The sequence below is a fragment of the Ambystoma mexicanum genome, chromosome 7p (genome assembly GCF_040938575.1).
Source record: "Ambystoma mexicanum isolate Mex_15411 chromosome 7p, UKY_AmexF1_1, whole genome shotgun sequence".
NCBI classification, from domain to species: domain Eukaryota; kingdom Metazoa; phylum Chordata; class Amphibia; order Caudata; family Ambystomatidae; genus Ambystoma; species Ambystoma mexicanum.
The window spans coordinates 946,617,455-946,638,973 of NC_090939.1; the positions used below are offsets into that span (position 1 = coordinate 946,617,455).

Here is a 21,519-nt window from a genome sequence, read left to right on the forward strand (position 1 = left end):
ACTCCTCTGGCAAACCCAAACTAATTCTACTGTTTTAGAGTAACTGTAATATCCGTTTTTATTAACTTGTGCCTTTTTGCTCCTACTTCAAATGCTCTGGATGCCATTTTGCTTCTCCTTCAAAGTACTTTAAATGCCTCAGAACCTGATATTGTGACGTACTGAAGTATATTTTTGTGCGATTTCGATTGCCTCCTTCTAGTGAATGCTTTCTAACTGACTGTGAAATATTAAGTGTTTTACCAAGAAACCTTAAGTATAAGAGTCTATTTGAATACTTGTAATTATAGACCTCTGTGTATCATCCTTACAGCTCACATTCTCTCTTGAGATAGGCCTGACTGCTCAGCAGCGCTACCACAAAACTGTGTAGTACAGACTTGTACCAAAGGTTCGTTTTGCTTACACCTGTAGTCCTAGTTGTGTGTAGTGGTCCCAAAAGGATACTGCATACAAATGTTGCCTAACATCGGGGCACTGGGGCATCCATAGCATTCATTGCAAATGTTCCTCTTGAATCCATTTGTAAAGCAGCAACCTGGAGTTCTCAACACACCTTTACAAAACACTACTGCCTGGATACTCAGTCTAGGTCTGATTCTCAGGTCGGTCAAGCAGTACTAAGACATCTCTTTACTATTCTCCAGCATGGGGTCTGGCATGGATTCACATGCTCATGAATATTCCCCGTCATCAGGCTGGGAATCCTCGGTAAAGAAAAAACCAGTATCGGTTTCGTTTCTGATCTGTCTTTCGTAGTAGTAACCAATCACTGGTCTCTGCGTCATACTGACCACAGCCAATGACTGCCCTCTACCTAAGCACCGCCTCTGGCAGCCATCTTCAGATTTTTACCGCACGTTCATGTGTTGGGATCCTCGTGCTATTGCTCTCGAGCGTTAGTGCTATTTTTTCACGTTTTTTGCTCAAAAACTTAGTTTTTTTCGGTCAAAAGAGCCTCAAGCTCCACCGACTCTCCATCCGATCAACGGGGACCCGTGTCGGATTCGTCTGCGCCCCTCACGGGTGAAGATTTCGTCGAGCTACGCTTTGGAGGACTCCAGAAGCTTCTCAGGCCCGGACATGGCCCAGGAGAAGGGAAGCTTGACGCCCGGAAAGCTGTTCAGGGTCTGCCCTGGATGCCAGCTGCAGAACGTCTTTAAGGAGGACGAACACTCATTTTGTCCCTACTGCTTACATGAGGACAAGACGCACGTGGAGAAGGACTGTGCGTTTTGCGGCAATATGTCGGAGCGGACCATGAAGGACCGCCATCAACGTCTCGCCAACTGGCTGGAAGGGAAGAGCCCGTCAGGCGAGAAGAAGAGGAAGAAATCCGAGCGGTCTTCTAAGACCTTTGAGGACGCCCCGGCGACGGGGGTCCAACACAAGGCCAAGCACCGCGAGTCCGCTGGCACCGGGAGTGCCGAACGGTCGGGCTCTACAGGCGCCAGGCAGGGCGCACCCTCCCCGGCACCTTCAACCACGAGCCAACGCTCTGGGTCGGGTAAGAGGAAGGGCGAGCACCCGGCAAAGCTCCTGGAGAGGCCCCGGTCGAGCTCGAAGGCCCCATCGGAGGGGGAGCGAGGCAGTGTCCCCCCCCCCCTCAAGGATAAGGCGGTGAGCCCCACCTAGGTGGTGAAGGCCTTAATCCATCCGGCCAAGCCCTCTATCGATACTGTCGCGGCGACCCTGGCTCAGCCTGTGGAGGCTACACCAGTGGTGGCGACCTCGGGGCTCAGTCTCCCTGCCACCTCGGAGGGAGTCCTCTTTTGTGCCCATCGATAGGACCCCCGTGAAATCCCCGGCGGGGCAGAAAAAGGGGGGGGGGCAGGGCTTCGTCGTAGATTCGGCTTCAACCTCGGAGGAAGAGCTGATCGAGGTCTTAAGCCACGGCCTTGGCGTGGAAGAAGACCGGCCCGTCGGGATGGATCCCGACGCAGGTGACGACATCGTCGAGGGTGCCGACGGGGCCCCTGATCGCCCGTCGGATTCCCCTCTGCCAGCGCCGAAAGACAACTCGGCGGCCATTTTGTTGGCTATACAGTCCTTATGCTCAGAGATAAGGACGAGACTACCGTTGCCGACGGAGGAACCTCTCCCGTCGGGGGATCCTGAACCGGGACCTTCTGGCGTTCCCCCGCCCAAGAAAAGGAGGATTCACCCTCCACCTCCTTTTCAGCCGTCGCGCACCGTCCAGCCCCTCTCCCCGTCCACCCGAGGGGATGATACGGGGACTGACACGGTAGCGACGGGTACGGACGACGAGGATCTACCGTCGTCACCTCCCACCTGGGCTTCTCCGCCTGACGAGATTGGTTCGTTCCACTCCATGATCGCCAGGGCATCCGAGCTTTTCCAACTCTGCCCTGAGGAGAAGAAAAAGGAAGGATTCCTTTATCAACGGCGCGAGGCCAAGAGGAAGACGGTCCTCGCGGTGCCTCTACTGGACGACATTTGGGATGAGGGCCTCGCCCTCCTCAAGAACCCTTCCACTACGCCAGCTAGAAGAGACCGGACGCGGCCTCCGGGCGCATCCTACCCCGGACTCCGTCGTCTCCGCGGCGGCCAGGAAGAAAGCGGGGGGGGGGGGTGCGGCCTCCACATCGACTTCCCCACCGGACGGCGAGGGAAAGAAATTGGACACTATGGGACGCAGGGTCATCTCGTCTGCAGCGACGACGATTAAAGCGGCCAACGCCTTGGCTATCGTGGCCCGCTACGACAGGGAGCTATGGTACAAACTGGCTCCCCTGCTGGACTTCCTACCGGACGACAAGAGGGCGGATGCCCTGGAGATCCTACAGGAAGGTGAGGTGGCGTCGGACCACGCCATCACTATTACGACGGACATCGCCGACACTGGGTTTCGCCAGTTGGGCAATGGCGTGTGCCTTAGGCGGCGTGGATGGCTCAAGGCTACGGACTTCCGTCAAGACGTACAGACCAGAGTCCTGGACATGCCGTTCGATGGGAACAACCTGTTTGGGGAAAACAGTGGACGATTCCCTTCAGGCCATTAAAGCGGACACTGAGACGGCCCGGGCCCTTGGGGTTCTGCAGCAACGACGGACGCCCTTTCGGAGCAGCGGAGGCAAGGGCGCCTCCAAAGGTTCCGGCGGCGGTTTCTCCACCTACCGTCAAGCGGCCCGCTCGTCGTCTCAGGAGGCCTACAGGGGACGAGGCAAGTCTGGCGGACCCCGCCGTCGTCGCCAAGGAGGTCAAGGCGGCAAAGCCTCGTCGAAACAGGATTGAACCGACTGTGGGGTTGGGCCCCCACCGATGCACCCCGGTGGGAGGCCGGCTGGCGAGCTTAGTCAGCGTGTGGGAGTCCATCTCCACCGACCGTTGGGTGCTGGACGCCTTAGCCCGGGGCCACGCGCTCGAGTTTCAAAGAAGGTGCCCGCGTGTCCCCCCCGTGGTCAGGAAAGAGCTTCACGTCCCTCAGCTTCTCCTGGAGGTAAGGGTGATGCTCAGGAAGGGCGCCATCGAACTCGTCCCAAAGAGGCTTCGGGGCTCCGGAGTTTACTCGAGATACTTCCTCGTGAAGAAGAAGACGGGAGGATGGCGCCCCATCCTAGACCTGCGACGTCTGAACAAATTCATCAAGGCGCAGAAGTTCCGGATGGTCACCCTCCAGCACGTCTTGGGTCAGCTGGAGGAAGGAGACTTCCTGTCGTCGTTGGATTTGGAGGATGCCTACTTCCATATTCCCATCCTAAAGGGGCACCGAAAATTCCTCCGGTTTGTGGTCCAAGGGCGTCACTACCAGTTCAAAGCCCTCCCCTTCGGACTACCGTCGGCACCCAGGGTATTCACCAAGTGCCTTGCACCGGTGGCGGCGCAGCTGCGCCGCGAGGGGATCCACGTCTACCCCTACCTGGACGACTGGCTCATCCGAGCCAAGACGAGGGAGCTCGCCGTGGAGCACACGGCAAGGACCGTCCAACTTCTCACGGACCTGGGATTCTCCGTGAACTACGCCAAGTCCCACCTGGTACCCGCGCAAAACGCACTGTTTCTCGGAGTGAAGCTCGACACAGTGTCCCTTCTGGCCTCCCCGTCGGAGGAAAGGACCAGGCCCATCCTGGGCAAGGTACAGCGGATGTTGGCTTCCGACACGGCCAAGGTGAGGTCCATCAAGTCCCTCCTCGGAATGATGTCTTCTTGCAGCTACCTCATTCCCATGTGCAGGCTCCGAATGCGCCCGTTGCAGGAGTTCCTGGACGCGCGCTGGATCCAAACGACGGGCGGCTTCGAGGAGAGGATCACACTCGACGAGAGTTTCCGCCGAGCGGTCCGGTGGTGGGGCACCCGCGCGCATCTGACGGCGGGCATGGACTTCCAGACCCCAGACCACCAGGAGACAGTGACCACGGATGCCTCCCTGGAAGGGTGGGGAGCGCACACCGAAAATCTGCACGCGAGAGGCCTTTGGCTCCCGACGGAGAAGTCCCTCCATATCAACGTCCTGGAGCTCCGTGCAGTGTTCTGGGCCCTCAGGTCCTTCCTTCCGTCCCTCAAGGGCAAGGTGGTGAGGATCTTCACCGACAACACCACCACCATGTTTTACATCAGGAAACAGGGCGGAACCAGGTCCCCAGCACTGTCCAAGGAGGCGCAGGACCTGTGGCATTGGGCCGTCGCCCAAAGGCTGTTTCTGGTGCCGTTTCATCTGGCAGGGATAAAAAACACCATCGCCGACTCACTCAGCAGGGAGCTGCGCTCGTGCCACGAGTGGGAACTACGGCAGGATCTAGTGGATCGCCTCTTCCGACGGTGGGGGCACACCCCAGATCGACCTGTTCGCGACGGCGACGAACTCCAAGTGCCGGAGGTTCGCCAGCAGGTTTCCCCAGGCGAGGAGCATGGGCGATGCTTTCTCGTTCCCCTGGGAGGGCCTGTTCCTCTACGCGTTCCCTCCTTTGCCACTGCTAATCCGGCTCGTCAACCAGCTCAAGAGGTCACGGTGCAGGATGATCCTCGTCGCACCTGCGTGGCCGAGGCAGATATGGTTCCCGGACCTTCTGGACTTGTCAACGTCCCCGCCAATCAAGCTGCCCGTGGACGCGGATCTACTCTCCAGGGAAGGAGGCGCCATCCTCCACCATGACCCGAAATCGCTGAACTTGCAGGCCTGGCTCCTGCAGCGCTAGAGTTTGGAGGATACGACATACCGGCCGACTGCAGAGAGGTTCTTGCAAAGGCCAGGACGTTCTCGACTCTTAAATGCTACGGACACAAATGGAAGAGGTTCTCTGTCTGGTGCCACGCACAGAAGATTAACCCTCTACGGATTACGGCTCCCCAGGTACTGCCGTACCTGCTGACGCTGGCCAAAGCTGGACTGGCACATGCGTCCATCAAGATTCATCTTGCTGCGATCTCCCGATACACCAGAACCACGGGGCGGACGTCCTTGTGGTCTCATCGTCTGGTGAAAGAGTTCATGAAGGGACTGTTCAGATCGTTCCCGCCGGTGAAGGCTCCGGCCCCGGCGTGGGAGCTCAACGTGGTGCTGACCAAGCTCATGGGACCTCAGTTCGAGCCTCTGCACTCGGCCCCGTTGAAGTTTCTGTCGTGGAAAACAGCGTTTCTTGTGGCCATCACCTCCGCACGACGGGTGGGAGAGATCCAGGCCCTTTCCTGCAAGGCCCCGTACTTGACTTTTCACGACACGAGGGTAGTGCTCAGGACGCACCCCTCCTTCATGCCCAAGGTACCGTCGGACTTCCATCTCAACGAACCCTTGGTGTTGCCTGTGTTCTTCCCGTCGCCTTCGTCGCCGGCTGAGAGGACTTTGCACTCGCTGGATGTGGCTAGAGCGCTGAAGTTCTACGTGGACCGCACGAAGTGTTTTCGGAAGACGTCACAACTCTTTGTGAACTTTGGACCTGTCAATCAGGGGAAGGCTCTCTCGAAGGCTTCCATTTCCAGATGGCTCTCCGGCTGTATCATGTACTGTCATCGGTTGGCAAACCGACCTCTGCCTGGCCGTCGAAGAGCCCATTCCACCAGAGCGATCGCAGCTACCACGGCGTTCCTTTCTGGTGTGCCCCTGCTGGACATATGTAGGGCTGCTACGTGGAGGTCGACGCACACCTTCACGAAATTCTACTGCGTCGATCGGGATTCCAGGGAGGAGTCCAGGGTCGGCCAAGCAGTGCTGCGCAACCTGTTCGCCTGAGGTGAGCCTGGTGAGGAGGTAAGATGCTTAATGTTGAGTTTGATGTGATTCTTAATGTTGAGCCTTTGCCACCTCCCGTGGTTGTGCATGTGTGTACTGCTATGTATTCTTTATTCATGAGCATGTGAATCCATGCCAGACCCCATGCTGGAGAAGGAACAAGTTACTTACCTGTAACTGTTGTTCTCCAGCATGGGTCTGGCATGGATTCATATGCGAACCCTCCCGCCTACCCCTCGGCGGCTCTTCATTTGGTCATACTGCCACTTCACGTGCTTCCAAATCTGAAGATGGCTGCCAGAGGTGGTGCTTAGGTAGAGGGCAGTCATTGGCTGTGGTCAGTATGACGCAGAGACCAGTGATTGGTTACTACTACGAAAGACAGATCAGAAACGAAACTGATACTGGTTTTTTCTTTACCGAGGATTCCCAGCCTGACGACGGGGAATATTCATGAGCATGTGAATCCATGCCAGACCCATGCTGGAGAACAACAGTTACAGGTAAGTAACTTGTTCCTTGTTCCCTCTCACATCCCACCACCATCTCTGGGTACTGCTCGCTAGTGTATGCACAGCATGTGATTTTAGGCAGATTCACAAGCATCACAAAACATGGATTACTTACCGTAATAGCATTTCTGATGATTGTATCTGCTTAGATTCACATGTGCCCACCATTCCTCCCTCTTGGAGTAGAAGGAACATAGACCTCTTACTCCTTTCTCTCTCTCTCTGTACTCGCGTTAGTCATAAGGCTCCCTCAAGGCAGAAAAAGCACAACCAGAGGGACCTCGACGCGTGAGGGATTTTGGGTACACTACAAGTCACGTTAGGGATAGTGTTACAAATTAACAAGGGGGTCCTGGGAGTCCCTCTGCCAGACATTAGTCCTGGTTGCGAGAGATGTACTCAGAGTCTTTAACTCACTATCTTTCACAGAGACGAAATATCCCAAACATATCAGTCTTTGTCCTGCCCTGGGGCAGTCCAGCACCAAAATGCTAGGCAATTCTCCTCTGAACAAGAGTACCAACAGAAACCCCAGACACGTGTTTCGATCTGGTTGGACCTCATCAGTAGGGTGGATCTGTGCCTCTCTAAGAATAGTGAGCAAGGGGTCCACGTCTGGATTCCCCTAGTAATAGGGATAGTGTTACAAGCATGCCTCTGTCGACGTCCCCTTTCGATCCTCGATGGACCAGATGCAGTAATCCGTGATTAACACTGCTGTTGGACTATATGCACTGCATGTGAATCTAAGCAGATACAATCATCAGAAATACTATTACGATAAGTAATGCATGTCATATAAATTACATTACTGTCTTAGTCAAGTCACCTCAGAGTAGGAAGTGTGTATGAAGCATCTCTAAAGAGTATATCCATCCTTTGTGTTGATTTTGAGAAAGTATTTAGAGTCAATTTGATTGCGAAGTATATTGCCTTTTTTAAAGAATGCTTATTTAAAGCCTATTGTTAAAAGATAATCACAAACACCTTGCGTATAAGTGTTACTTGGCTACTTGGTTTGGTGGATTTCATTGCTGCAGATCTACAGCTCACATTTACCCCTTTTGAGATAAGCCTGGCTGCTCAGTCACATTAACAACTTGTGGTTTACTTAATACCAAGAGGACAAGGGTTGTGTAGTCTCCCACAGGGTTACTACATCAATTCTTGCCTAACCCAGACCAACTACTAGAAGGCAGAATATGAATAGCATGTGATTCTAAACAGACGCTCCAAAAAGACAAGTAATGGCTGAATTTTTGTTGGTGCATCTGAATGGTTTTTTAAAAGTACTTTTTCCCAACAGGTGTTGGCACAAAGATAGATCCTACTCTTTGCAGAGCTGACCGTATGGTGGGTCAAGTTCTTGGTGCTGTTGGAGCGCTCCCTGAAATCTTCACAGAGCTTGAGATTTCGTATTTTCTACTCAGGCGGCTGCTGGGTGTGCGCACTGAAGGAGACAAAAAGGCTGCAAAGGTTAGTGAATATTTTGCTCATCAGTAAATGTAATTTTAATTGAATGACCATGTATAGCCTTTCAGTTGTGCCGGTTGAATCATTTGCTATAGATATATGTAATCCCTAGCTGTCACATCCTATATTTGCTATTGTCCAGCATCTGAGCCTTTGCAACTTCATATCCTTATTTTAGGTTTTTCCACAGCGACGTGTCAAGAGACCTCTCCTAATGAATGGAGAACAGTGTTGGGCAAGATTTCTTTTAGCAACTTTCCCTCCATATTCTATGTACCCCCAAACTTTTTTTTAACTTGTCCTGATGTTAGGCAAAGTTTGAATGCAGTACCCTCTGGGAACACTACAAACTTTGACTACAGGTATAGGCAACCCAACCTTTGGTTAAGGACAGCCCCGGCATACCTAGCAGAAAGAATTCACCAAGCCCCGACACACAGACCAAAACATGACCAATACGCTCACCTGCTCTCCGTCCCAGCCTTCAACAGAGCCAAAGCTGGCGGCACAAAAGCTTTGCAGTCTTCGCACCAAAATCTTGGAATGCGCTCCCTCGCAACTTAAGAAATGAACAATCCCTCACAACCGTCAGGAAGGTGCTAACAACTAATCTCCAACTAGACTATTGCCAAATGTACTGCCTCGCTAATACAGTTTCTATGTAACCTTGGAACGCTGTCTTGTTTTTACCTGTACCACTGCCTATGAATTATCTGTACCGTGTCATAAGTGAATATCCTGTAACAGTGCCACGATGCCCTCGGGCTGCTGGGTGCTTTATAAATCCAAATAAATAAAAATAAATAAGCTTGTACTGCACCATTTTGGTAGCGTGTTGAGCAGCCAGGCTTATCTCAAGAGGGGAGATGTGAGCAGTAGTGGAGTTGCACAGAGATTCAGTTACAGGTATTCAAATAAACTCTTACACACAAGGTTTCTTGCATAAACAATTATTAATTTATTTATCAGTCAGTTATAAAGCCTTCTTTAGAAGCGAGCAATATAATGGTAACACACAAATACACTTCAATACTGTACACGGAGTTTCTGAATCAGTACAAGGCCCTTTTGGGATGGCCCACAGACACAACCTACACCCACAGGCGACTTCAGTAACAAGGGTGATGGGGACATTAATATCTTACTGTTGGTATTCAGAATACTCTTAAAAGTTGGTAAAAGGCAAAGGTTATTAAAACACAAGAGATCACCAATATTCTTAAGCGGGGCAAATACTTTCAGATCCTCTTAGTCATACAATTCAATAGGCTAAGCCAAAGTCAATAGGGAAAAGTCTTTGTATAAGATGCAGCACTTCAGGTAAGTAAATGGAAAAGTCTTTGCACAAGTTCTTAGGAGTCTGATAAAAATGAAGAATGAAATGTAGGGCCACAAGCTGATTAGACTTGTGAGTTGCAGAAGTTACACACACTTCCACAGTAAGAGGTAAGTTCTCTTAGACTTGTTTTACAGTACCTTAGCAATGAAGAAGAGATGCAGCTGAGGACTTTAGTTCCTGTGCAGCTCTGCAGGTCTCACTGTTACTGGGCCTCAGTCGTGGGGACAAGAGGGAGGACATCGGGGGACTCCTGCAATGCACTGGGACTGGCAAAAACTGGCAACCGGCAACTTCATTTTCAGTGGCTGTTTCGCGTTTGAGCTGCTTGCGACCACTGCAAATAGCAACAATGCAGTTCCTGGCTGTTGAGGTGGCTTTCCTTGCTTCTGGGGTCCCGCACTCTGTTGAGGGTGCTCGGGCTTGGTCTATCCTGCTTCTTGGGAGTTCGGAGGATCTTCCAAAAGCTCTAGGACAGCTTATAAACAACACACACAATCTGGTGTTCCTCTCCCTGGCTCTACGGTTTCCAGCAGCAACTCTGTGGAAATTCATCCAGCTCGGAGATGGATGTCCAGATGGCTTACTTAGGAGTTCATTGGTCCCACCAACTCAAAGGGAAAAGTCGTCCTTCCAAGGGCTTCTCTGTCGATGTGAAGTTGGCACTGCAGCAGGGCTTCACTGGGCAAACCAACGGTCCAGGAGTTCCAGCAGGCGTCCTCTTCAAGCTCTTCGGTTCCTTCGTCCAGTGGTCGACTCTGCCTTCCAAGCCTAAAGACACGCCTTTTATTCAGTTCTCTTCCATTCATTCCAGCCTAGCTGTCACTCGCCCTGCGAGATGGCTGTCCTTGCCGGACAGTCAGCCTGCCAATCACCACAGAGTGCATTTGGGTCTCTTAGGAGACTAAGCACAGGGAGGTTTTGGCACCTCCCTCACTTCCTGCCTACCCCAGACACTCTGGAGCCAGAGGCGGGTTTCACTCAGAAACCCTGCCAAAGGCGAAATGAACAAAGACCAAATCTTGTTTGGCGCGCAGAGAAACACTCTTAGGACCTTTCCACAAAGACATGGTGAAACAAGACTGGGGGCCATTTTATCAAAGTTGGCTCTGTGTCATTTTGAAAAAGATGGCTCCCGCGGTTGCTTTAGCGGAGCTGCGAACGGTCGCGGTAAATGCAAACCACGGTAGTTAAAAACGAAACCACTGCCATCAGCCATTCAGTGAGGAAAGGGTAACACAAAACATGTTACATAAGAAGCTAGACAAAGGGGATACTAAGTAACCCCTGCAGCAGTCTATTGTAAGATAGTGTGTGCTGGGTCTAGAAAGTTACAATGCTAAGTAAAGTTAATTTCACTTTACTGCTCTGGAAAACAGTTTATCTCAGAGAAGGTATTTAAACCTTGGGAAATCTGGAAGACTTCCCTGTGTCACTGCACTGAAGGTGCTTGGTGATACAATTGTAAACAATGATGCCTATGGAGTTTGTTAGACTCCATATCCAAAAGAAACAGTGTAGAAAATCACATTAAAATACAGGAGTTGGAAAAAGGGTCACACTCTAGGTTAAAAAAAGTAAGTCCTCAAAATCCAGCAACGTTGCTGGGGGTCTCGAAGGTGGAGGGAATTGGCATATTTCTGAGAATTCTCCCTAACACCTGACTTTTAGTTAAGTGAAGCCTTCAGCTTCACGCCACTGGGTTTTTGCTCACATGTTTTGTCTTTGATGGGCTTCCCTTGGAAAGACTGCCATGGTGCTCAGCGTAGGGAGATAATCAAAACTCCCCATGTCTTTGCCCTGCAGTGTCTGCCTGGCACCAGTTTGATCTAGGAGGCTGGATGTCCTCCTGGACACCGCCCCCCAGATTTGCATGATTGGTGGGTGTTGAGATTTATCATTGTGCTTCACCCCCTCTCCTAGTGATATCCCCATCACTTTTTTCTTTTAATCCTGATTGAGTGAAGCCTTTTTCCACTCATTCATTCTTATGGACTCTGTCTTTTGGAACTCTATAATTTATAATCTACCTGTACTGTAGAGTCTGACTGCTCCATAGTTCTTAAAGGCATCTGTGTTTTACTACTGCACCACACAGCTCCTTATGGGCAGTGTTGCTGGGGATCCCTAGGGTCCCCTTTTTAAGTGTTTTTTTTTTTATATCCTTAAGTAGAGGTACTTGGCATCTCTCCCAAAACTCTATAGTCTGACAGATTGGCAGACGCCACTTTCAGTGGAATGCCAAAGGGATACTTCTCCAGCTTGGCGTCTGGCACGGATTCACATGCTCATGATTGATTATTCCCTGTTCTCAGGCCGGGGATCCTCCGTAAAAGAAACAGTTCACTTTCACTTACAAACTGTTTTTCTCCCATAAACCAATCACTGTCCTCTGGGTCATAATGCCGCCAGCCAATGGCAGTCCTCTCCCAGATTTTTACTGCACGCTTCAGTGTTGGGAGTCCTTGAGTTTTGCTCTGTGAGCTACTTGTATGTATTTTTCGTTTTTTTAACAGGAAAAAGTTCTATTTTTGTTCTCAAAAGAGCCTGTGTCCTCTTCTCTCCAACTGCCGGCAGCAGGGATCTGTTGTCTGAATTTCAGCGCCACTCAAGTGCGAAGATCATTGCGGTTTTCTTCGAAGTTTCCAGAAGGCCATCGGGCCTACTCCACGCCCTGCGACCATGTCTGAGAAGGAAGGAAATCCCCCCCATTCAGGCCCTGCACCAAGAGCGGGCTATGGAACATGTTTGTGGAGGACTGTTGGGCAATAATTGATGTAATAACCCTGCAGGAAACTACAACACCTTTCCTCTTGGTATTGGGTAACCCACCTTTTGGTATTGTTGGGTGTCTTGACCCACGTTCAAGTTATTGTGCTGCAACATTTGGTGCTGTGGGCTTAGAAAATCCAAGATGGCCGAAAAGCCCACATTTGCGCCAGAATCCAGGAAAACCGCGCAGTTTTGCACACACCAAAATGGTCACCTAACCTGCCACCCACCAGTGCGAGCGTGGTGGGCCAGAAGCGCCATGAGTGAAACGTGGTGCCAAAGGAAAAACAGCAGTGCCTGTTAGATAAAAAAAGCGCTTTGAAATCACCTTTGTTTCTCTGAAATGCAAGCTAAACATGCCTATTTTAAGCATTGCAAGATATTAAAAAATGTCACTGAACACCAGCAGACATTTGGCAGAATGTAGTCTTGTGTGCATACAAAATCTGGAAAAATGAAGAGCCCAAAACAATGTTTATAACAAAACTGGCTGAGCTGTGAATGTCAGCAGCTTAACTGAAATTGGATTTAAAACCACTAAAATCGAAGTGTTTAAAATAAATGAGTGACCTACTTTTGAGTGTCACATAGGTTGCAACTGTTTAAAGGTCATAGTTTTGAACTTAGAATCAGCGTTCTAGCTGCATGTGTAAAAATTGTAAGTTTGATTTGAATGAAGAAAACTGGGAACAAAAGTAACATTTGGCTGAAGCCTGGCTTGAAGAGATTGAATTCTGCCTGGCAACTACCCCCGACAGGAGTTGAAACTTGCTCAGCCACTGCATTTGCAGGCCTGGCTGCCTTCTGCTGATCCCACCAAAAGGAGATTACACCTCTCTGATTGAATCAGGGGAGGAGCACCTGGGAGCAGGGAAACAGAACAATGAGCCTTCCTTAGCTCAGGCAAATGTTAAAGTAGGGGGGGGGGTCGTAAATGGCTTCTTCTTGTGAGAAACTGGGAGGAGCAGTGCCTCTGTGAGCAACTTGAGTTGGAGGAAGTGGACAAACCAGAAATTCCATGTGCTTTGGGAAACCACACCCCTCTGGGCCAGAGCATAATTTTAAAAAGATCGATAATTCATAGTACAGACTTGTCAAAATTATATAATTAATATCATTATTCTTGTGATTTTTCTGTGCACATTGTAAGAGGTGTTAGGACTCTGTGGTATGTTCTGGCGGGGTAGTAGCGGAAAATAAAGTATTACTCCGAATGTCTGTATGTTAGAAATCTGACACTTTATCATCTGATGCCCATATTCCTTGTGCATGTTTGTGTAAATTCTGAAAAAGTTTAGAGGTTGTGTTCTTGATGAAAAGGGCAGAATTCTGTCATAAGTGGACACGACATCTTACAAAGACAGGGATTGGATGGTTTGGTGCTACAGAAAATGTGTTAACTGGACATATGATATTAGAAAAATGGCACATAGATAAATATGTATTTGGATCAAAAATAGATTTGTGTGCACATTGACAAGGGGAGTGTTCTTTCTGTATGCCATAAAATTAATGCCTGATGACACTCCATTCCTTCCCCCAATCAAGGGAGAGGAGAGCTTGGCCAATGATAAGTTGTGAGGGGCAGGCTTAGTTATGCCCACGCACACACCCATTTTCAAAACACATAAAAAGACTGCTTTGGACAGGCAGACATTCACTTTCCACTATCTTGCGAAGCGTTTTGCCGGACGACTTCAAAATCCAGAACTCAACTCCAGATAGATCCAGAACCAAGCCAGAACTTAAAGCAGGGACCAATCCCCAAGCTGAATCCTCTTCAGTAGGCCTCAAAATCTTTTGCAAATTATTCAAGCAGCCGGGCTGAGCCGTTTTATTCTGGCTAGAACCCTGTGCCAGTACCCAGAAATCAGTGCTGTATCCAGAATCCAGTTTATCCAGACCAGCAGAACCAGAGACCCAGACCAGATCGCTGTGAGCAGAACCGGTACTAAAGACCGTCCGTGGCGAAAGAACCGCAGCCAACCTGACCAGACCCTGACGGCCCATTTCAAATTTATAGTGTGTACTCAGCTAGAACTGTGCAGAACCCATCTCTTAGTTTAAAATAATCTGATTCAAAACATTTGAACCTGTCCAGAACTGCATCATAGGAATCGTGTGTTCATTCTGTCATTTCAAAGCTGTAAAAGTGTCATTTTGTCATTCTGAAGTTTACTTGCATTTCGAAAAACTACCTTCACTAAATCATCCGTATCTCTGGAACCGTGTGTCCTAGGAAGGAGATTTAACTTTCTACTCCTTATAGTTTTTCCGTAATCACGCTCGACGCACTCGGAAAAAGTGCCGCGATTTGGTCCAATTAGCTCCTGTCAAAATAGCTGCTTTTGCTTGAACTAAAATTCACCGCTTCCCAAGTTTAGCTAGAATGGCCGAAACACTGTTGTTGCCCTGTTTTCATTTTCTTCAACCTTTGATTGTTTTCACTTGTGTGCTTTGTACCAGTCAATTACAATATTCATTTGTCATGTCTTCCTCACTAGGAGACCTAGAGAATGTAACTGTTTGAAAAATGTCCGCCGAACATTATTTTGGAGTTTGCTACTCATGTACTACACCATGTATGTTTTTCATGTTGAACATCCTATGCTTTTATATTCATATGTATAACACTTACTGCAAACAAATTAAACAAGAAATGCAGCATTTTTCCATATATCTATATCAATTTTGATTCTATAGAAATTCAGAAGTGAGAAGTTCTAATCATCAGTTGGACCCTCATGACCTTGCTCAATTGTTATTGAAGTTTACTTACCTGGGTAGAGCAAGGCATCAACCAGGTGCCGTTTATACTTGTCCTAAAAGGACAGCCAGCCAATCAGAACTGGGTGCAGTCAGGCATTCCTAAAGACAAAGGACAGGGGAGTTTCGGGAACCTCCCTCACTTCTTGCCCTTCCAGACACACTGGAGCCAGAGGCGGGTTTCAGTACTGAAGCCTGCCAAAAGCAAAACGAACAAAGGACTGAAACCTGGCTTGGCTCGCAGAGTAAAACCCAAGGAAGACCTCACAAACAGAAAATGGTGAAAAAAGAAGACCGTGGCCATTTTGAGAAAATGGTCACCCATGGGTGCTATGCTGCAGCTGAGGATTCAGCCTGCGGTAGAAAAGCACAATGGTAGGAACATTAAACCACTGCCACCAGACTTTTAAATTCGTGTAGGTAACAAGTTGTTTTACATGAGTAGGTAGGATAAGGGTCTACTGAGTAACCCCCCAGCACTCCACATAAAATGGGGTGTGCCGGACCTACAAATAGAAAAGGTAAGTAAAGTCAGTTTCACTTTACTATTCTTGGGAACAGTAGCTCACCCAAGAGAAGGTATTTAAACCTTACGAGAAATCTAAAGGACTTCTCTGTGGCATTGCACTGATGGTGCTGTGTCACCATACAAAACGTAGATGCCTATGGAGTTTGTCAGACTCCAAAAACAAAGGAAACTCATAATCCGAATAGGGTTAAAAACACATGAGAGAGTGAGAAAAAGGGCTCACTCACTCCAGGGTTAAAATTAAAGTCCTAAAGTCCAGCAAAAGAACTCCGGGTCTCTAAGGTAGAAGGGAATTGGCACAGAAATGAGAATTCTGCCTAACGAGGAAAAACGCCTCCAGTGCCTCTAACTTCTTCATCCAGACCACAAGGAAGGAGAGTGCGAGATCTGTCGTGTCTTCTCCAAGAAGATGAAGGATCGGTACAGTAGACTGGCGGAGTGGATGAATGCCAAGTCTTCTGCACCGTGCTCTGAGCAGGGTCATGCCCCACACAGGACCAGCCAATCCGAGAAGCAGGCATCCAAGACCTTTGAGGGCGTCGTTCATGCAGGCCCAAGACGAGGCCAAGCACAAAGTCCGGTTTCATCGGTGTTGCCGCGCCAGCGGGTCCCACAATGGACTGGGCGCGATCAAAATCACCATTCGCCTCCATTGCCAGCCAGCGATAGAGCTCCTCCTCGAAGAGAAAATCGTCCAACTAAGCTGAGCTGCGTGAGAAGCCTGGGACGGATGAGAAGATGGCCGAACTGCCCAAGAAGGCCCACGCGGCTCAGGAGAAGTCTTCGACGATAGAGCTGGTGGCGGCCACTCTAACAAAGGCGAAAGGGCCTGACCCTCTAAAGGTAACACCCACAGCGCAGAAGGTGTCGCCCTCCCCCCCCGCCTCCGAGGTGAGAAATCGCTGCAGTGACTTTGGCAAAGTCTGCTGGCGCACCGTAGAAGATGATGCTGTCTCAGACCCCTTGGGGAGGACAGGGGGCAGGAGGACCCAGGCCGTGTCCCAGGCCATGGAAGTTTCGTCCACAGGCGGGGACCTGGAGTCCTTACACCTGGTCCACGAGGAAGTGGAGGACGACTGTTGCGAGGGGCCTCGTGTTTCCGATTACGCCAACTCTGCCGAGGGATATATCGCTGGACATCTTGTCGACCCTCCACACTTTAGTGTTGGAGATCCAGAAGAGGATGCCGCAGGGCCCGGTTCCTATGACCCCCCCCCCCTCCCTAACATCCCCCCCCTCGCCCTGGATCAGCCTGTGGCAAAGAGGAAGTCATCCAACACCCCCATTACAGCCTCCACATCCCCCGGTGGACACAGGGAAGGATACGGTGACTGATGACGCTATTCTCGCGGCGATCCGAGGGGATGTCCCCACTGGATGAGGTGGGGTTGTTCCATTCTATGGTCGCCAAAGCCTCCAAGCATTTCCCTCTTGTGCAAGAGGAAACCAGGAAGGAGGGTTTCCTGTACCGGCGGCGGGAGGCCAAGAGGAAGACCATGGCGGTGCCCCTTCTGGACGACCTGTGGGAGGAGGGCTTGGCCCTCTTGAAGAACCCTTGCACGGCTCTGGCCAAACTGGATAGGCTGGAGAAGTACTGGGTGCTGGAATCTGCTCCCAAATGCCTGGTTTCGGCAGCCGCGAGAAAACTGGCGGCTAACCTGTCCTCGTCTTCAGTACCTTGGATTAAGGCGCTATATAAAACAATAAAATACACATACCTACGGACAGCAAGGCTGCCAACGCCCTGGTTAACCTAGCCATGTACGACAGGTTGCTATGGTACAAACTGGGCCCGATTCTTGAGTTCCTCCCCGACAAGTGGATGGAGGTTGTTAAGGAGAATTCTCAAATGTGCTAATTCCCTTCTACCTTAGAGACCCCTAGCTCTTTTGCTGGACTTTAGGACTTTTAATTTGTAACCTGGAGAGAGCGAGACCTATTTCCCATTCTCTCGTATTTTTTTCTGTGATTTGGACTCCATAGGTATCATCTTTTACATTGTCTCAAAACACCTTTAGTGCAGTGCCACAGGGAAGTGTTTCAGATTTCCCAAAGGTTTAAATACCTTCTCTGGGATAAACTTTCCCAGAGCAGTAAAGTGAAATTGACTTTACTTACATTTGTAAGTTTCTAGACCAGCACATACTATCTTACCATAGTATGCTGTAGGGGTTACTTATTATCCCCTTTGTCTAGCTTCTCATGTAACATTTTTATTAACCTTTCCTCACTGAATGGCTCGTGTTAGTGGTTTACTTTTTACTACCATTATGGGATTTTACTGCGGGCTTCCTTCACAGCCATGGTAAAGCGCCCATGGGTGCCATTTTTGTCAAAATTGCCCGGTCCTCTTTTTTTCGCCACCATTTCTTTGTGGAAAGGTCCTTCTTGAGATTTACTCTGCCTGCCAAACCAGGTTTGATCCCTTTGTTCCTTTTGTCTTTGGCGGGCTTGACGAGTGAAACCCGCCTCTGGCTCCAGGGTGTCCGGGGTAGGCAGGAAATGAGGGAGTTGCCCGAAACGCCCTGTGTTTAGTCTCCTAGGAAACCCAAATGCACTCTGTGGTTGGCCGGATGGCTGTCCAGGAAGGACAGCCACCCTGCTGAGCGGCAGCTAGGCTGAAATGAATGGGAGCAAGCTGCATAAAAGGCTAGGCTTTTTGGCTTGGAAGGCAGTCGACCACTGGACGAAGGAATCCAAAGATGAACTTGAAGAGGAAGCCTTGCTGCTGTGTAGAAACTCCAAATTCGTATCGACGGAGAAGCTCCTGCAAGGACAACTTCTCCCTTTGAGTTGTTGTCCAATCAACTGCACAGTATGCCACCTGGACATCCTCTCGAAGCTGGTCGTGTATCCACTGCAGTCGCTACTAGATCCGGATAGCCAGGGAGAGGAACACCAGTTTGTGTGCATTGCTTTTAAGCTGGCCAAGAGCTCCAGGAAGATCCTCTGTACTCCCAGGAAGCAGCCCCCTCAACAGAACACCACTTGTTTGAAGTTTGCCGGTTGCGAACGGTGACTGTCGCATTGCAGTGCAGGAGTCCCCAGGGGTTTTTCCTCTTGTCCCCACGACTGAGGCCCAGGAACAGCGAGATCTGTAGAGCTGCACAGGAACGGCAATCATCTGCTGCACTTTCTATTCAACCTAAAGGTACTGTAAAGTGTAAGTCGACCCCAAAGTGAACTCGTATGGACATCCTGTCTGAGCGGGCTGTACTTCCACCGCAACTGCTGCTGGAACCTAAGTGCCAGGGAGAAGAACACCAAATCGAGTGGATCGCTTTTAAGTCAGACCTGAGCGCCAGGAAGATCCTCCGGACTTCGCTGAAGCCGGACTGACCAATTCTGAGCCACCTCAACAGTATGCTGGACCCCAGATTTGATGAGTCTGAAGTGGTATCCAAGATCTTCGGTGTTGCTATTTGCTGTCAGACGCGAGGACCTGAAACACTGAAGTGCCACTGAATTGAAGTTTGCCTTTTGCTGCCGCCGACCTTCCCATTGCAGTGCAGGAGTCACCAGATGTCCTCCCTCTTGACCTCACGACTGAGGCCCAGGAACACCGGATCTGCAACACTGTAACTAGGACAGACGCCAGCTGTATCCTCTTCTAACCGAAGTTACTGTTCTGATTAAGGGGTACTTATCTCTTTGTCTGTAGCTTGCTTGTCTCAGTTGAGATTTGCAGTAGCTGCTTTCTAGAGTTAATTCTAGCTCTAACATTTCACAAGTGTAACCGCTTGTGGCCCAACAGTGTTTTTCTACAACACTCTTAACTTTGTGCAAGACGTTTGTGCTATCGAAGTGCCTCAGCTCCATACTTTGATTACATTTACTTTGGCTGTCCTTTGTCCCTGCAGACTCTTCTAACCCTTTGACTTTGATTCTAACTGTCCCTCATAGGTGGTACATTGTTTTTTAACTAGCATTGCTGGGAAATGTTTTATGTTGACTTCATTGTAGGATTTTAAAAGTGCTCACATACTTGGAGAATCTGTTAACCTTTTTCCTTCCTTTAACCTTTCCTCTTTACCAACCTCAGAATTTTACCAAGTACAAAAGTGATATATAAATGTCAATATTGTCCTAGTAATTGAAGTCACCTCGGGTGTAGGAAGTGTGTGTATGAAGCATCTCAAGAGTATCTAGTTGATTCTGAGAGTATTTTTGAAGTGTATTTTTATTGTTGCACATTGCCCTTTTAAAGAATGCTTATTTAAAACTGACCGTTAAATAGGTTTTTATGCTTGTTAATCTGCTTAGAATCATATGCTGTGCATATGGTCCGACACCCAGTCATAACCGCAAAGTATTGCATCTTGTCTTTCGGGGACCGAAAGGGGACGTCAGCATAGGTGTGTCTGTAACACTATCCCTATCGTGACGTGTATTGTACCCAAAATCCCTCGCGCGCCAAGGTCCCTCTGATTGTTTTATTCCGCCCAGATAACTGGTCGTCCTATAGCAGAGCTCTTACAGAAGAGACAATGTTCATCTCATACCGACTTGTCGGTTATTCCCTATTAAGTCACTTCGGTCACAAGAACATCTTCGACGAAGACTGCGGGGGATTAGTCTACGGCAGTGGATTTCGGCGCCTAAGATCCGGCGGCTGGATTTTCCACATGGTCGGGCCCTCTGGCCGACCTTTAAAGTAGGGAGAGTGGGGTCGGGGTGGCCATATTTTTGGTATGTCTTTCCTCCCTTCCCCTCTTTACCCTTTTGGTCTGGTCAGCTTTCCCCTTGGCTATGGAAAGGACTCCTTTTAGATTCTGCCCCAAGTGTAGGGTCAGATATCCTTGAAAGGACGAACACAGGACGTGCATTGTCTGTCTCCCCTTAGAGCACGATGAAAAGCGGTGTGCGGCCTGCAAACTCCTTCGGCCTAAGACCCTTAAGGAGCACTGTGTAAAGCGGTGGGCCACGTATGGGATGTCGCCGGTGGAACCCCTTTCCCCCACCGCCAGACCCGCTGAGTGATGGAGGCACCTCAGATGACCAAACATCTGTTGCGGATGTTAGACCTCGAGGCGGACACTTCTAGGTTTGCCAGGTCCGTCCCTGACCCTTTAAGGCCTGACTCTGGTCTTGCTTCTGGGATGACACCCAGCTACGGGGGCGTACAAACGCATCACAGTAAGAAGACAACCCCTACACCGTTTTCAGCGTCTTTGCCGAAAAAGGTGAAAGCGCCAACAGGGCTGCCGAAAATTTCGACTGTTTGCTCAGATCCTAAGCCTTCCCCGCATCCGCAGCAGCATCTTGCGACTGGGCAATCAAAATCAAGTAAGGGTGCTACTCCTAAAACTTAACATGTCGAAGCACGGAAAGTTCGATGGTCCCAATGGCCGCGGTAGGTCCAAAAACTACGACTAGGCCTCTAGTCGAAAAACCGACCGCTAGGCCCTCTAGCGCCGCGGAAGGTAATACACCTACCAATAGACTATCAGAGCAACTATCTCACGCCGATTCAGCGACTATCGAAGACGGCATCGAAAGAATTAAGGCAGCGGTGGGTCTTACCCACGTTCTGCCTAAAATCATGGGACAAGCCGCAGAAAAATCTTCGGATGCGGTTTAGGAACCCGATTCTCACGATACGTATGAAGATAGCCAAGAGCCTCTTTCCAACACCCTAAGAGACTCTTTTCGGCACCGTAGGGCGGAAGACAACATTTTTCCACCTGTAGGTCCGCCTGGGTCCTCCAAATGGACTAGAGAGAAATTTGAAGGGTCTATGGATTGGCTGGTGAAGATTCAGTTTTTCTGATCATCCATCCCCAAAAAGGTCTCGTGTAGAGGCTAACCTCCATTTATCTTCTCATTTTCAAGAAGATCAGCCTGCTGTCCCCGTCCAGAAGGAAGACCTTGTCCACATGGACACATATAGGGACATTTATAATGAAGAAGCTTCATTTCTGCAGAATTATGAGGAACAGCAGGG

The 21,519-nt window shown here is 49.7% G+C and overlaps 1 protein-coding gene across 1 annotated transcript in view; it reads left to right on the top strand.

The window, feature by feature from the left end:
- The window catches only part of EIF2S3 (eukaryotic translation initiation factor 2 subunit gamma), a 339,722-nt gene that overhangs the window by 271,551 nt on the left and 46,652 nt on the right, over positions 1-21,519 (top strand). Inside the window, exon 10 of the mRNA XM_069637284.1 lies at positions 8,006-8,175. Coding sequence (XP_069493385.1) covers positions 8,006-8,175 — 170 coding nt within the window. The remainder of the gene's footprint in view (positions 1-8,005; positions 8,176-21,519) is intronic.